Source organism: Phyllostomus hastatus, unplaced genomic scaffold, assembly GCF_019186645.2.
Source record: "Phyllostomus hastatus isolate PE091 unplaced genomic scaffold, TTU_PhHast_1.1 phas_scaffold_555, whole genome shotgun sequence".
In the NCBI taxonomy this organism is placed as follows: Eukaryota; Metazoa; Chordata; class Mammalia; order Chiroptera; family Phyllostomidae; genus Phyllostomus; species Phyllostomus hastatus.
Genome location: NW_025334036.1, coordinates 10,825,831 through 10,841,738, shown reverse-complemented (window position 1 = coordinate 10,841,738; position 15,908 = coordinate 10,825,831). Strand labels below are relative to the sequence as shown.

At 52.0% G+C, this 15,908-nt stretch overlaps 1 protein-coding gene across 1 annotated transcript; it reads left to right on the top strand.

Annotated features, from left to right (window-relative positions):
- Positions 1–3,106: 3,106 nt before the first annotated feature.
- On the top strand, positions 3,107–8,594 carry SELENOS (selenoprotein S). The gene is made up of 6 exons (XM_045824973.1): positions 3,107–3,244; positions 3,714–3,848; positions 5,837–5,943; positions 7,374–7,463; positions 7,547–7,625; positions 8,031–8,594. The coding sequence occupies exons 1-6, from the start codon at positions 3,169–3,171 to the stop codon at positions 8,108–8,110; spliced, it is 567 nt and encodes a 188-aa protein (XP_045680929.1). The 5' UTR covers positions 3,107–3,168; the 3' UTR covers positions 8,111–8,594.
- The last annotated feature ends 7,314 nt before the right edge of the window (positions 8,595–15,908 follow it).

The following is a 15,908-nucleotide window of genomic DNA, read 5'->3' as shown; positions in this document are numbered from 1 at the left end:
CTCCCCTACCTGGAGGCTGTGGTGAGGATATGGGTTGTAAAGTAATGAATTGGGCCAAGTACATCTTTTTTTTTTTAAGATTATTTATTTTGAGAGGAAGAGAAACATCAATGTGTGGTTGTGTCCAACGCACCCCCTACTGGGGACCAACCAGGCATGTGCCCTGACTGGGAATCGAACTGCTGAGCCTTTGGTTCTCAGGCCAGCACTCAATTCACTGAGCCACACGACCAGCCTGGGCAAATCAGTCTTAACATGGTCAGTCAGGGATGGAATTCCGGATACTACCTTTGACCTGTTTCAGCAAACAACACCTGAGCAGCTGCATTGAGCAGTTGTTTGCTGAAATAACTATGGTTCTTGGCAAGCTAGGGGAGAACACGCCCTGATTAAAGGGACAAAGTTTAGAAAGAATGGGACCACAGAACAATATGTGAGGGATTGAAAGTGGAGACCATCATTCATGCATTCTAATAACTCAGAATCGATGAAATCTGAGTTGAATGAGCCTGTCATACTGTGTGCGCATGCACGCATGCACAGATGCATGGTACTGCAGTTCACAATACAGCGGAACCTTGGTTCTTGAACTTAATTTGTTCTGAAAAGCTGTTTGAGAAGCAATTTGTTAAAAAAAAACAAAAAAAAACTATTCATACTTGTACATCCTCTCCTTTGTCACCCGAGACATGTGACTGATTGCACACACTTTTTCCGTGAATGACCTCATTGAGAATAGGATTGTTCAAAATGAGAGACAGTTGCCCTGACTGGTGTGGCTCAGTGGGTTGAGCACCAGCCTGAGAACTAAAAGGTCACTGGTTTGATTCCCAATCAGGGCACATGTCTGGGTTGCTGGCCAAGTCAATACTAGGGGTGTATGAGAGGCAACCACACACTGCTGTTTCTTTCCTTCTTTCTCCCTCCCTCTCTAAATAAATAAATAAACATAAAATCTCAACAAAAGAGTCCTGGTGGCTGTGGCTCAATGGATTGAGCGCTGGCCTGCAAACAGGCAAAGGTCACAGGTTTGATTCCCAGTCAGGACACCTGCCTGAGTTGCAGATGAGGTCCCCAGTTGGGGGCATGCGAGAGAACAGAAACATTGATGTTTTTCTTACTCTTTCTCCTTCCCCCTCGCTCTAAAATTAAATAAAAATTTGGGGGGCAGGAGAGAGGCTGTCTTATTAAAAAAGAAAAAAAGGGTAGGAGACATTTGAGAATCAGGATTTGACTGTATACTTAAAGCTGCTCCCAGACCAAGTATTACAATTGTAAGCATTCAGTTTTAGCACAGGGTCTTTAAGATGTCAGAATAAATGAAAACCCACCTCAAAGCAATGAGCGATGGCTCACCTTTTACAAGTGAGAGGCAAACAAGCAGGTTTTAGCCCTGGCCAGGTAGCTCAGCTGGTTAGAGCTTTGTCCTTATACACCAAGGTTGAGGGTTCTATCCCCAGTTAGGGCACACCTGATAATTTAACCAATGAGTGCATAAAGAATTCAACCAATGAGTGCATAAACAACAAATTGATAGTTCTCTCAAATCAATAAATAACATTTTTTAAAGAGGTGTCAAAAAAATTCAACCTAATAAATGTGAAGATCTAATCGGCTTTATTAAGTGAGTCATGAATCAGGCAGTGTAGGAGACCATTCTGTGTGGTGTGGGCCCAGCTCCCTCTTGGAGATGCACAGGACTCACGCCCACGGATAGGTTGTCCCGTGGGGGAATCAGGCCTGCAATGTACCTAGGCTGCTTTGAGTCTTGCTTTTTGCTAAAAACTCTCTCACCCTGAATTGAGGACATTTACTGCAAAGTAACTTCCTAAAATCCATGCTAAACCTTCCAAGGATGAGTGTAACTGGTTCAACCACCTTTCCCTTTTCATTTGCAAATATCCCTCTTCTGTGATGTGATTAGCAGCACTGGCTCCTTTGTTTTCTGTAAAAGGTAACCACCTAAAGCAAACCTGTGCATAGGAAATGAGGACCATCATGTAATGTGCCCACAGATAGAAATAAAGGCCTGTCATGGCAGAGGCCGTGGCTTTTGCTCCCCTTGAAAGAAAAACCATGCTGTCCCTTTTCCTCCACCGGACTCAGTAGTCTGTGTGAATGTCTCATTTCATCCATAATGACACGGACACTGCGAGCTGGTGTCTGCATCAAGGCAGCATCTTATCTAGCAACTAGAAGGGCACTCAGAGGGGTTATAAAAAAAAAGTGGAAGGTTTTTGTAGGAAGAAAGGTGGGGCAAGGGAGCTATTGAAAAAGAAAGGAAAGGGGAGTATTTGAGATCTTGCTCCCCCTGTGTATGTTGCCAGCGTGGCTCAAATTTAAAGTAAAAAAAGAAAGAAGGATTATTAGATGGGGGAGCATCTTTGAGGGGAGGGAATGGCAACAGTTTTCATTATGTAGATTGCCTCTTCTTCCTGGGGTGGGGATGAGAGAGGGATTGTGACAGATGCTTTACTGGTGCCTGACCAGAAAATTCCAGACTACTTAACTATGTTTCTGGGAGAGATTGAGACAGCAATTAGGTCAGGTATTAAAACTAGGTTTAGTATCAAGGGAGCCTACGATTTTCTCTTTAAAAAATTCTGTCAGCTTTTGGGACTGCTAGGTATGTTCACTTCAAAGCCTTTCGCCCCAAAAAAACTCCTCCAAGTCAAATTGCAAATACGGCCTGAGAGGTGGTGGGTGGCGGGTGAGGAATGGAAATGGGTGGAGGGCATTACAGGCAGCGGCAACAGCACCAATAACTGCGAGTGTTCTGTGACAGTGAAATTGAGTGTTACAGCCATTGCTATCATTCATCTCAAGAGGTTTTGATTCTGGAGGGGAGGAAAAACATGATGAGGATCGATGAGGCTTTCTTAGACTAAAAGGTAACGCCGGCAGCAGGAGCAGGCTACCCTGTTTGGGTACAAAAGTAAACACTCGCTAAGTGCACAAGTAGGTCAGCGATGGACCCCCTGGGAGGGCGCAGGGGCTCTTCAGTGCGGAGACGGAGACGGCCGGGGGCTCGGCGGATTTCCTGACCCCGCCCACTCCGCTGTGATTGGTCAGGTTGCCGAGGCCCGCCCCGATTGCGTAACGTGGGGGCGGGCCGGAAAGCGACGACCTAAGGCTGACGCGGCGGGACCCGGCTGAGCTCCGGCCGCCATGGAGCGGGATGGGGAGCAGCTGTCCGCGCGCCCGGCTCTCGAGACGGAGGGCCTGCGTTTCCTGCACGTCACTGGTGAGTTGCCACGGGCCGCGGGGAAGCGGGGTGGCGCCGCCATGTTCGGTGCGTCTTCCTCCGCGGTGCGCCCGACCGGGCTGGGCTGCGCCCGCACCGGGCCTGGGGAGGCCTTGGCCTTCCTGGAGCCGCATTTTCCTGGGCGGCGTGCCGGGCCGGGTTAGGGGAAACGTAACTTTCCTGGAGCCGCACTTCCCCGGGCGGCGCCATCCGGCTTTTTATTTACTTTTTGCGAAGCAACTCTTGGGGTGCGGTTTCTAGGATCTCTGGGCCTTTGGCGTTTGTGCCCCGCCCTCCCCTGCCCGCCCACACTTGTAACACCCCGCGCCGCACCAGCCTCCGACCGCCACCCCTTTCTCTCCATTCCCGGGGTCTGAGAGGCCTCTGCCCTCCTGAGTTGCAGGAAGTCTTCTCTTTATCCCCAGTAGTAAAATTTTGTTAGCTTCTTGCAAACGGTTTTCTTTTCCAGTGGGCTCTCTGCTGGCCACCTACGGCTGGTACATCGTCTTCAGCTGCATCCTTTTGTACGTGATCTTTCAGAAGCTTTCCACCCGCCTGCGAGCCTTGAGGCAGAGGCAGCTGGACCGAGCCGCGGCTGCTGTGGGTTAGTAACTGATTGCAAATCCGGGCTGCTGTTCGGAGTAAGAAGTATGGGAACGGAACCTTTGTGTGCTTCCGAGATCGGTTTTGGTGAACGTGCAACAGATCGTCTCACGTCAGAGATTTCTTGTTGGAGGGTTTTTCACTTACAGGATGGGTTAAATTGAAAACTTCACTCATGGGTCTGCCTGTTAACTCTGAGTTGTCTTTCAGACCTTTATGAGTGAGGAGAAACTCAGGTTTGGTACTTCATTATATTTTGATTTATAACTCATCAGGCCTGACAAAATTGTACTTGGTTATTTATTAAAGCATTCTCTCTGAAATGGTAGCCTTTTCACCACTTAGAAACTGTAGTTTGAAGCTACAGTTTCTGAGGACATCCCAAAGAAATGTTAAGTGCTTTGAGAGTAGCAGCATAATTAAATACAGATGTCACTCATCTGAGTCACCATGGTTACGGAGGTTGGGCTGGAAAGCAGGTGTAGTAACAAAAGAATCATTCATTCCAACACGCTTCTCTCCACTCCTCTGAAACCCTGTGGTCCTGCCATTCTCAGTCTTTTTGGTTGTTGGCTACGTGCATGTCCACCAACAAAGTACAGAGTGCAATTGTAAATCTTGCATAAGATGCAGGATTTCATGAAGTGCCAGGTGGTGGTGATGGGATGGCATGTCAAAGAGGCTAGTTTTCAGGAAGCACTACAGAACGTAACTGCAGTGAAAGGTGGTACCCAATTTTAGTGAGAACAAGGTTAAAAAAACTATACTTGATTTTATTCTAACAATGGGCCAATAGAAATGGTACTGAAACTCACATTTCCATAAAATGGAAGTGGTTTGGTGTTTTTTTTTAAGATTTTATTTTTAGAGAGAAGGGGGAGAGGCAGAGAAACAGTGTGTGGTTGCCTCTCTGAGCCCCCTACTGAGGACCTGGCCTGCAGCCCAGGCATATGCCCTGACTGAGAATCGAACCAGCAACCCTTTGGTTTGAAGGCTGGCACTCAATCCACTGAGCCACACCAGCCAGGGCTTCACCTGTGATTTGACACTTGCCTGAAGTGAAACACTTGTCATTGAATAAGTTTATCACAGGGTTTGCTGCTTTGTTGGGGTGAGTCCTCAATAAAACTTTGCGCTTCCCTGTTTAGTAAAGTAGGAATATCCTCCGTTATCCCTCTTTTTCTACCTCCTCAAATGCAAAGGAACAAATTAAATCCAGAACCTAGGTTCCACTGTATGGAATGGTTATCAGGTCAAGAACTGAAGGTTTTGTTGGACAAGGGAGACATTTTTTCTGGGGACAACTTGGTTGAGAACTGAAATGAGATGGGATATGTTTGAGAACACGTGTGATTGTAGTTGCCCCTCAGGGGTCCTTAACATGGTCACCAGTGTGAATAGGTGAGCTCGTAGAGACTTCATGGTGTATTCATATAACTTTACCACAGGCCACGTAAAAACATCGGTAAAGCTGGGGTATTGATTTCTGTGAATACTGTCTGGAGTTTTTTCTGCATTAATAGGGATAAAATACGTAAGAATTTTTCCCTCTCCCTGTTCTAAATCTGGACTAATTAAGTGATGGGTAATGATTAGAAAAGTTTCCTTGGCTGTCTTCTAGACTTCTGGTCAACCCAGAGACTGGAGTTGGGTGGCGTCCAGGTCCTGGAATGAAATCTCGGTATGCCCAATCAGAGCGCTGCCATTGCAGCCATGGGCCTTCCCCAGGCTTCCTGAATTGGAGTTGCTGAGGGAGAGGTTTCTGGGGCCAAGGACTCTGGCGTGTACAGTCGGCCCTGTAAGAGGCCAAATCATATGTGGCAGGGTAGCCTTCTTTACATAGAAATGTGTTTTTGTACTGCCTAATATCTGTGCTTTTCTATATTTCTCGAGTAATTCTTGAGTCTATAATACTATAGACTCAAGAATTTCCATTTTATATAATACCAAGTGCTTTTTTAGCTTAATTTTTTCTTCCTTTCATGGCAGAACCTGATGTTGTTGTGAAACGACAAGAGGCCTTAGCAGCTGCTCGCCTGAAAATGCAGGAAGAACTCAACGCACAGGTGGAAAAGCATAAGGAAAAACTCAGACAGGTAGGAAGCGCTTTGCATAGGTGGCCCTAGCGGTGTGAGGCTGCATGGGTAAAACCGTGTGCACACACTCAGGTGGGCCCTGGGACCAGCTCGCCTGCAGCACTGTGTCCAGTAGAACTGGGCGGCTGCCCGGGGGAGTGTCTTGTTGGGGCTTGTGGTTCCCTCACAGCAGTGCCTCACGTAACAGAGGTCTGTGTGTGTGTGCACATGCCACACCACCAGACACACACAGTACACCATTCTGTGTGAAGTTGTGTGTTGCATGTGATCTGGCCTCGGGGGTGCCACGCTGCAGTGGATTGAAGAGTTCAGTGGGCATTTTGGAAGAGCTTTGCAAAGCACAGGGTGCAGTTTGGGGGCATCCGAGGAAGCAGGAAGGGGAGAACCAAGGATGAGTGTCGGAAACGACCTGCACTGTTCTCACACCACCCCTGGGGAGTAGGCTCTCTTTTTCCGCCCAGATGTTTCCATCTGGGCTCCTCTGTGCCCTCACAGGAGGCCGCTAAGGCACCAGCAGAGTGGGTCTCTGTCCTGTGTCCTCCCACTTCCCTTTTGTTGTTTCTGTGTGGTCACCCACCCTGCAGCTGCCCTCCCCAACCTGCTAGCCACACTTGACCCCTTCTCATTAGGCTCTTCCGGCCCCAAAAATGCATGTTTCCTCTTATCCTTTCAAAGCACAGGCGTGCTGCTGGAGGTCAGAGGGATCATTTTACTGAGACATCTGGTCGACCCACTGGGGCCCCACTCTTTTCTTCTCCTCTCACATCATTACACATTTTGGTGTGGCCTCAAACCCCATCAACACAACCACTTAGGGCCTCTGCTGCTTTTAAGACAGAACAGCCTGGGCACATGCCCTAAAAACCAAGGTGTCACACAGCACCAGGCTGCTTAGCGAAAAGGCCAGTCACACCTCACTCCTTTGCTATACACAAAGGAACTGAGGCATGGGGACATATTTGTCCTTCAAGACATTCCAAATGTGGCCATGTGTATGGGTGAGAGGACTTCACACAGTGACCAAGGGCAGCTGTCTCTACCACCCCTTTTTTCTCCCTAGTCCCCGAAAAAGGAAAAAAGGGTATGAAAATAGCCTCTCATTTTCAGAGTCATTTTTGTTGTGGGGTCTCCTGGGCCACTGGCCTCAACTCCCAGTGCTGCTGAGATGGCACCCCACTGAGGTATACAGAGGAGCAGGGCCAGCCCTTCACTGCTACTTACTAGTCTCTCCAAGAGGCTTTCTTGTGCTCACCTGCACACCACACCTGCTGTCTTCAGCTTGGTTGTTCCATAAACTTCTATTCCATTTTCAAGTGCACAGGACCCAAAAAAAAGGCTCTGTTGGTGAGCTGAGCTTATCACTGTGCGGGGGAGCAACAGTTTCATTGCAGTGCCCCTCAAATCAAATATAAGAAATGATTCTTTCTCAGCTCGAAGAAGAAAAGAGGAGACAGAAGATTGAAATGTGGGACAGCATGCAAGAAGGAAAAAGCTACAGAGGAAATGCCAGAAAGCCTCAGGTAACAAAGTATAGAACTTGGCATAAAGCTGATACATTAACTTGTCAATCAGACAAAGTTTTGAGCCTCTACCCTCAACACAGGAAGAAGACAGCCCTGGGCCTTCTACCTCATTAGGCATTCCAAAACGAAAGCCCGACAGAAAGCCTCTGCGAGGAGGTGGTAAGTACCCCCACCTTAAAAAAAAACAAAAACAAACAACCCCAACAAGATTCTGCTGCTTTCCTATTTTGCTGGTTTTGGACTCCCCTCCACCTATAAACTGAGATTAGCCCCTAAAAGATTTGGAAGAGTACACACTAGGATTTAGAAATAAAGGCTAGGGGACCTTTAATAACACCTGTAAAGAGGGGTAAGTCCAGTTTATTCTGCAGGATAAGGGTATGGCCACAACTCCTATTATTCCAAGAGACCTATAAAACTCTGGATTTGCAAGTCACCAAAACAGTGGGGCAACATACATCACCAGGGGGCAGTGTGTTCACAATTCAGAGCAAATTGTATATATATGCACACCTCTGTTTGATGGAAATCATTCCCACTGCTACCATCTCTGCTTCCTCTCAGGTTACAACCCTTTGTCTGGGGAAGGAGGCGGAGCCTGCTCCTGGAGACCTGGACGGAGAGGCCCCACGTCTGGTGGATGAGGCTAAGAGACCTTGCTGGTGCCCACTTGGGCACTAAGCAAGGTGAACCCTTCAACCTCCCCCCTTCGATTGCCTTAACGCACGCTTTTTCACAGTGACTACAAAAGCCCAGGGGACATCAGGTTTATTTCTGTTCTTAACCTCCAGCTGCATCTTTAGGAGTTGAAGTTTGCATTGCCTATTGCCCACTAGGTGGCAGCAGTTGGTCACTTCAGTTACCACTGACTTGGTCTTTCACATGGGTAAGCTATAGCCAGTAGATAACAAAAGAAACCTAAAGCAACAATCCTTACAGCTGTTTGAGGTCCTTATTGTGACAAGGACAGTCTCTGTGACAGGTGGCGTTGAATGACGTCTTCCTTGTAAATGGTGAGCCCACCAGCAAGGATTACTGAGGCTGACGGTGATGGGGTTGGGGTTTTTTCTGTATTTATTTCCATGTACAGAAAACTTTGTGAAATAAAAACTTTCAAAACTGCAAAAAGCACTTCTAGCATCCTTCCCCTATAAAAAGAACGCATTCCTGTAAAAAGTCAGGCATTTATTTAAAAAAAGTGCCTTTACTATTCCAGACTGCATCACACCGGGCAGCATACAACCTCTGCAGCCAAGGGTTGCAGCAGGGGCCTCCTCATGACCCCCAACCTCCACTGCCAGCTGCTTGGGCACACATGCTCTGAGGAGACCTGGGCTGACTTTGCTTTACAATAAATGAATTACAGTGTTAAGGGTTGAGCTATGTTCTCCCCTCCCCTCAAAAGGGGATCCAGAGCTGTGAACCTCAGCAAAGGTGACCATATACTTGGAAATAGGGTCACTGCCAACATCACACTGAGGAATACTGGCCTGGGCCTGATCTAACTTGACAGGTGTTCTCCCCCACATGGAGGGCTGGAGATGGAGGGAGCTACCACCTAATGACAAGCAGCCAGGCTAATAGCCACCATCAAAGAACAGAGACAGAGCCTGCTATAATGACACCTACTTATTTGGTGACACAGCCACCCACCCCCCCTTGGGTTCCAGCCCAGATCACCACATACATACCAACATCCTGTGATCAGCCACTGGCTTGTCACCTGGGCCACCTTGTCAGATCTGGGGCACTTCACCCCAGGATCACCACACACTGAGGCCAATTTCAATCCATGAGGTCAGTAGGGGTGAAAGCAAGGCACCCAAGGTGAGACCATTGGGAGGGTTCCAGGAAGGGTCTTCAGCTCCAGAAGACAGGATGGGATCCACTCCCACCAACAATGCAGGCCACTCCATTGTGACACCTGTCTGGGACAACACAGGCCACATGTTTTACTTACAACCTCCATCAGTCTCAGAAATGCTCCCCCCCACCAACCTGTGCACTCAGGATGGCACAGGAAAGGGAGCAGACTGCACAGCAGGGCTTTTGGAGGGTGACACAATGAAGAGCACCAAGTGGCCTGAGGCAAAAAGCACAGGCTTGGCCCCAACTCAGCCAGCACAAAAGCATGGACCCCACTCACACATTTCCACACCAGTGACTGGAAAAGCCAACTGGGTGTTCACTGTCCTGTCACCAGGGGCATCACTTACCAGGCTGGCCCATGCAGAAGCTAGAGCTTCAGATGCAGGGATCAGAGGCAGGGATCAGAGGCAGCTTCACAGCCTCTGTAGTGGCATTGGGAACCTAACATGGTACACTCAGGTCCCCTCCTACAAAGCACTCCCTTTTCTTTAAGCTTGTGTTTGCATTAAGAAAACCCAAAGGGAATTTGAATTGCATGTAACATGCAAAAACAGTTATTTGCCAAGACCTGGTGGACCCCCCTGTGGCTGGCTTAGCCAACCACTGGCAACAGAGCACAGGTGGTACACAACACACAACCCATCAATATCTCTGAGACAGGACATGGGCCCACCTGCTCACCAGAAAACTGCAGCAGTGGCTTGAGGTGGTCAAGCAGAAAGGGAAGGACATCCCCCACACTCAGCCTTAGGGACCTGGGTGACAACCCAGTGTCCACTAGCATCCCAGAGAGCCTGGCAGTGGAGCTCTTTCCAAAGAGGCTCCCCCCACAGGCAAGCAACTGGAAGAGTGAGCATTGCAGGGTTGACGCCAAACTCTAACCTGTTCAGGAAGAGCCCATGTGGGCAGAACAGCACTGGACGAGGATGGCAGCAGGGGGAGCACATCCCCTTGAGCACACACTGGGACACAGGACACTGCTCTTCACTCAGTGTCTGCACACACCACCAGGCAAAGGGGTCCATGAACCCCAGTCCCAAACATCCAGACCAGGGAGGCAGAGCCAGGCAGGCAACACACCTTGCAAGGAAGAGAGGAACAGGATTGTCAGTGCACCCTCTCCCCAAGGTGGAACATGTAGGACCATCTCTAGCTGACACTCTCCAGCAGATGCATTGCCCTTGGTCTGAGGTCCTCTGCTCTTACTCCCAATCATTGTGTCTTGCACAGCACAGAAGAGCCAGGACAGTGGGGTGCCTTCCACTGCTTCTCACTCAGCAGCCCTGGGCAGGGCACAGCAAGGAGGTGCCAAGGGCAGACTCAACAGCACAGGAGGGCCCAGTCAGCAGGGCCCATGTTCCACTGCTTCCCACTCAGCAGCCCTGGGCAGGGCACAGCCTAGAGCTGCCAAGGGCAGACTCTACAGCACAGGAGGGCCCAGTCAGCAGGGTCTGTGTTCCACTGCTTCCCACTCAGCAGCCATGGGCAGGGCACAGCCTAGAGCTGCCAAGGGCAGACTCTACAGCACAGGAGGGCCCAGTCAGTAGGGTCCACTCTACTGCTTCCCACACAGCAGCCCTGGGCAGAACCACACTCAACCCCTTCAGGCACAGGAGCCTGAAAGCAGCACCAGGATGGAAACACAGAGCTGCCCTCCAACAGAGCCAGTCTGGCATGCCTATAGCCACGGCAGAGCCATGCATCTGGCCATGGTCAAACCCAGAGGCCTGTTCATGGAGCAGGCTTCCTTTGCCACCCACCATAGGGTAACCACTAACCTGGTGATACAAACCACTCACTTCTGATGAAAAAAATACCTTGCCTGTTGGTGGGGCTGAGTCACAGTTCATGCGGCCATCCTGGAACCATGGCCTGGTCACTAATCCTCTCTACCATCCCCTTCCTTCAGCCTCAGAACTTGCAGGGCCATCTGGTCGACCCAATGGATGTAGTCACAGAGCAGGGAGGAACGGTCCCTTCAAGTCTCCAGATGGAAACAAATTTCCACGGAGGTGCCCCTGATGACGGAACACTCGTGAGCTTCTGACACACCTCAGAGCTCCCCCAGCACGGCTTGTGCCAGCCCCCCCCACCTCCGCAGTGAGCTGGGGCCCGACGAGGGGCACTTCTGGTGGGGGCCACCTTCTGACGTCCCGAAGCCAAATGAACCGGACGATCCTGCGAGTGCCAAGGGCCTCCTGGAGCTCTGCCTGGCTTACCGAGGCCAAATCCTGTGCTCCCGAAGGAGGAAACAATGTAAAAGCGTCTATACCACATAGCGCCTGAGACAGCCAACGCAAATGTCCCGTGGACGGGTCTACCTCGCAGGGTGGCAAGGGTGCACCCACAGCCGCTGAATCGATGCGCTCAGCCTCGGAGCACGTCTCTGACCTGACCGATGAGCACAGGCCCAGCCAGGGGCAGAGCGGGCGCAGTGTCTGGTCCTCCTCTGCGAGGTTAGGGCGCATCCGAGGAGTGCGTGAGGGCCACATACGGAGAGCAGCCGGGAAGGGTTGCATCAGCCTTGCAGCCCTTCCTAGGTGAAGTATAGCTTAACCTTGGAGGAGGACCCCCGACACAAAACAGGAAGACCTGCGAGGTGGGGTCACTGCAGTCATCGCCGCTCTCAGGCACTGGAGGCCAGAGACCAGAACGAGGGCCTGGGCGTACAAGAGCTGGCCCAGGGGCCGCGATGGTGAGAGCTTCTGCAGGAGAGCCTTCATGGGGGGAGGGCCCCATTCAGACCTGCAGAGCTGATGTCTTCAGCCACAGTCATGCCGTTGGCCTACACCCAAAGGCAGAAGCTAATGACACTGCAGATGGCGATAGAGCTGGTCCAGGAGTCATGGTGGTGGCCTCCTGGGTACACAGCCAAATCCACCGCTTCCCTGAACCCTCCACGTTCTGTTGCTACAGAGCCTCCGGGGTAATGCTGTGAGTGCTGGGAGCACCCTGTCAACCACACTGTAGTGGGGCAGGGACCAGTCCATCCTCGTCTGCATCTGGAGACGGATTCTCCAGGGGCACCTTTCCTTCAACTGAGACTTGCACTAGGGGACCACAGCCCTCCTACCTTTTTCACACATAGGGCCTCAAAGGCTGGCCACCCCACGTAAGGAAAGAGCCTGAAAAAATTGAGAAAAATACCCTCCCTGACGACCAGGACCCCATGCCTGCCTCCCTGTAAGACCCACACCCACCCCCTCCTCTGCAGCGTAGCCTGCCACGGTCTGAGCACCGAACACCCTTTTTCTCTCCCATACCCCACTGAGTCCTGGTTGTCTCCCATGAGCAGGGGGGCCCGGCCTGCAGAAGGCATTGAAATTAGAAGAACTAGACAGAAACCTTCCTACCATCCTTTGCTCCCACTTACAAACCGAAGCCAGTCCCCACCATCATCAGGAGAGGAGACCCGAAACCCTTGAGAAAAACTTCGATGAGCGAGCCCACACATGCATGTTCAAGGCCGAGCCATCTCACTTGCCCAGGGCCAGTTCCTGCACGCTCGGATCTGGACTCCAGGCACCTCCAGGGTCTCAGTGGGAAGCACTCTCTCCCATTCCTCATGGAGCCCTGGTGGGCTCCCGCAGGCAGAGGAGCGCCAGCGTTTACGGTTCCAACCAATCCCACCAGCCTCCACACCTTTAAACAGAAGAGGCAGTAAGAACAGCCAACTGCCCCTCTATTAATGCTTGAAGTAAGGAAACTGCACCAAGTGGGAGCACAGAAGCCCGGGTTTGTCAGGGACAAACCTCGCAATACCACCAGCCTCCTGGAACTCTTCCTCGGGCACTGTGGCCACACCCCACGCCTTCCCTTCCCTTCGGCTGTTTCTTCAGATACAGGACTGAAACCTCGGAACACACACCTTATATGGTGGGGGGACTACAACCCACTTCCTTCCCTACCACAGCACCCCCCCCAGCATCCATTTACAAACAAACTGGCCTGATTCCCACCTCCACAGAGATCCCCAGCCGATCCCATCCGGGTGCAACCGGGACAAACCTGAACGTGCTGGCAGCCTCTCCTGGAACTCCCCCTCGGGCACTGTGGCCAAGTTCTATCCCTCACCTACTACAACTGTTTCTTCGGACTGGGAATTAACCCAAGAGCACCACCTTACACCAGGGAAAGAAACCTCTCCACCACCGGTGGCTCCCACTGGCCCCCACCATCAGGAGCAAGCCCTGGAAAATTTTAGAAAAACTCCATCTGGCGAGCGGCTTCTCCTGTGCGTCTGTAGCCGAGCCCACCTTGCCTGCCCCAGGCCGGTTCTCACCTCTGGAGCGGACACCTCCAGTGTCCGGGTGGGAGGCACTCTCTTCTGTTTTCCATGGAGCTCCAGTGGGCTCCCATGGTGGAAAGGCACCGTCTATTTGCTGGTCAACCAGCCCCAACACATCAAGCCAGAAGTTGCAGCACCCCGCACCCCCCAAACCCTGCAGATACGATCTTGAAGGACAGATGAACCTCGGACCCCTGGGGTGCTACAACCTGGGTGAGCCTGCAAGCACCGCCGGCCCCTTGGGACTCTCCCCCGGGCACTGACCAAAATTCCACCCCTCACCTACTACTGTGTTTCTTCGGAGGAGAAGCTGGCCCAAGAGCACTGCCTTACACCAGGGACTTAAACCTCTCTACCACTCATGGCTCCCACCGGCCCCCACCATCAGGCGAGAGCCCCAGAAAATTTTAGAAAAACTCAACCTGATGCGCGGCTCCCCCCAGCATGTTTGCAGCCGAGCCCATCTCTCACCTCCGGAGCGGATGCCTCCCAAGTCTGAGTAGAAAGCACTGTTCTCCCATTTTCCATAGAGCCCCAGTGGCCTCCCCACGGTGGAAGGGCACTGGCTGTTTGCTGGTCAACCAGCCCCAACACGTTAGCCAGAAGTTGCAGCACCCCACACCCCTAAGCACTGCAGATACGATCTCTGGAGAACAGATGAAGCACGGACCCCTGGGTGATACCGGGGTGAGTCTGAAAGAGCTGCCGGCCTCCTGGAACTCTCCCCTGGGCACTCTGACCAAATTCCATCCCTTACCCACTAACCATGTTTCTTTGGACCAGGAATTAACCGAAGAGCATGGCCTTACCAAGCACTGAAACCTCTCTCGCACCCGTAGCCCCCACCATTCATGAGAGAGCCCCAGAAAATGTTAGAAAAACTCAACCTGGTGAGCCACTCCCGCTGCGTGTCTGCAGCCGAGCCCATCTCGCCTGCCCCAGGCCGGTTCTCACCCTCCGGAGCAGATGTCTCCATGTCCGGGTGGGAAGCATGCTCTTCCCCCGTTTTCTGTGGGCCCCCAGTGGGCTCTCACAGTGGAAGGACACACGCTGTTTGCTGGTCAACCTGCCCCAACATGTTACCCAGAAGTTGCAGCACACCACACTCCCCCAAAACCCTGCGGATACGATCTCTGGAGAACAGATGAAGCACAGACCCCTGGGCGATACCCAGGTGAATCTGAAAGTGCTGCCAGCCTCCTGGAACTCCCCTGGGCACTGTGGCCAAATTCCATCCCTTACCTACTACCATGTTCCACAGGCTGAGGAAGTGAAATCAGAAGGCACCTTACACCAGGGACCTAGACCTCTCTACCACCCGTTGCTCCCACTCACAAACCGGGCCATCCAGGGAGAGCCCCCAAAAACTTTGAGAAAAATCTAAGGAGCGGGTCCCACTTTTCCAGGGCCCAGCCCATCTCACCAGCCCAGGGCTGTCTCCCACCTCCGGATCCAGATCCAGGCACCTCGGGTGTCTCGGTGGGAAGAACTGCCTTCTCCCGTTTCCCAGGGAGCCTCAGTGGGGTCCCGCAAGCAGAGAGGCACCATCCCATTGCTGGTCAACCGGTCCTGGCACACCCCCACACTTCACCCAGAAGTGCTAGCAATGTCCCCACTACCTCCACCACCCCATCCCTACAAACCTGCAGCTACAACCTCCAGAGAACAGATGAAGCACGGATCCCTGGGCACTCCTGGAGTGAACCTGAAAGCTCTGCCGACCTCCTGGAACTCTCCCCTGGGCACTGTGGCCAAATTCCATCCCTTACTCACTACTGTGTTCCACGGGCCAAGGAAGTGAAATCTAAAGAACGCACCTTACCAGGGACCTAGACCTCTCTACCACCCATTGCTCCCACTCACAAACCGGGCCGTCCAAGGAGAGCCCCGAAAATTTTGAGAAAAATCTAAGGAGCGGGTCCCTACCTTTCTGGGGCCCAGCCTGTCTCACCAGCCCAGGGCAGTCTCCCACCTCCGGATCCAGACCCATGCACCTCGGGCATCTCGATGGGAAGCAGTGCCTTCTCCCCGTTTCCCGGGGAGCCTCAGTGGGGTCCTGAGAGCAGAGAGGCACCATCCGTTTGCTGGCCAACCGGTCCTGGAGCACCCCCACACCTCAGCCAGAAGTGCTAGCAATGGCCCCACTACCTCCACCACCCCCATCCCTACAAACCTGCAGCTACGATCTCTGGAGAACAGGTGAAGCACAGACCCCTGGGCTCTACCGGGGTGAGCCTGAAAGCTCTGCCGACCTCCTGGAACTCTCCCCTGGGCACTGCAGCCAA

Bases quoted from the DNA above. Each gene is read 5' to 3' on its own strand.
- SELENOS (XM_045824973.1), top strand. From the start codon at position 3,169: ATGGAGCGGGATGGGGAGCAGCTGTCCGCGCGCCCGGCTCTCGAGACG. The intron at 3,849-5,836 runs GTTAGTAACTGA...CTTTCATGGCAG, and splicing joins CCGAGCCGCGGCTGCTGTGG to AACCTGATGTTGTTGTGAAA. The intron at 7,626-8,030 runs GTAAGTACCCCC...GCTTCCTCTCAG, and splicing joins AAAGCCTCTGCGAGGAGGTG to GTTACAACCCTTTGTCTGGG.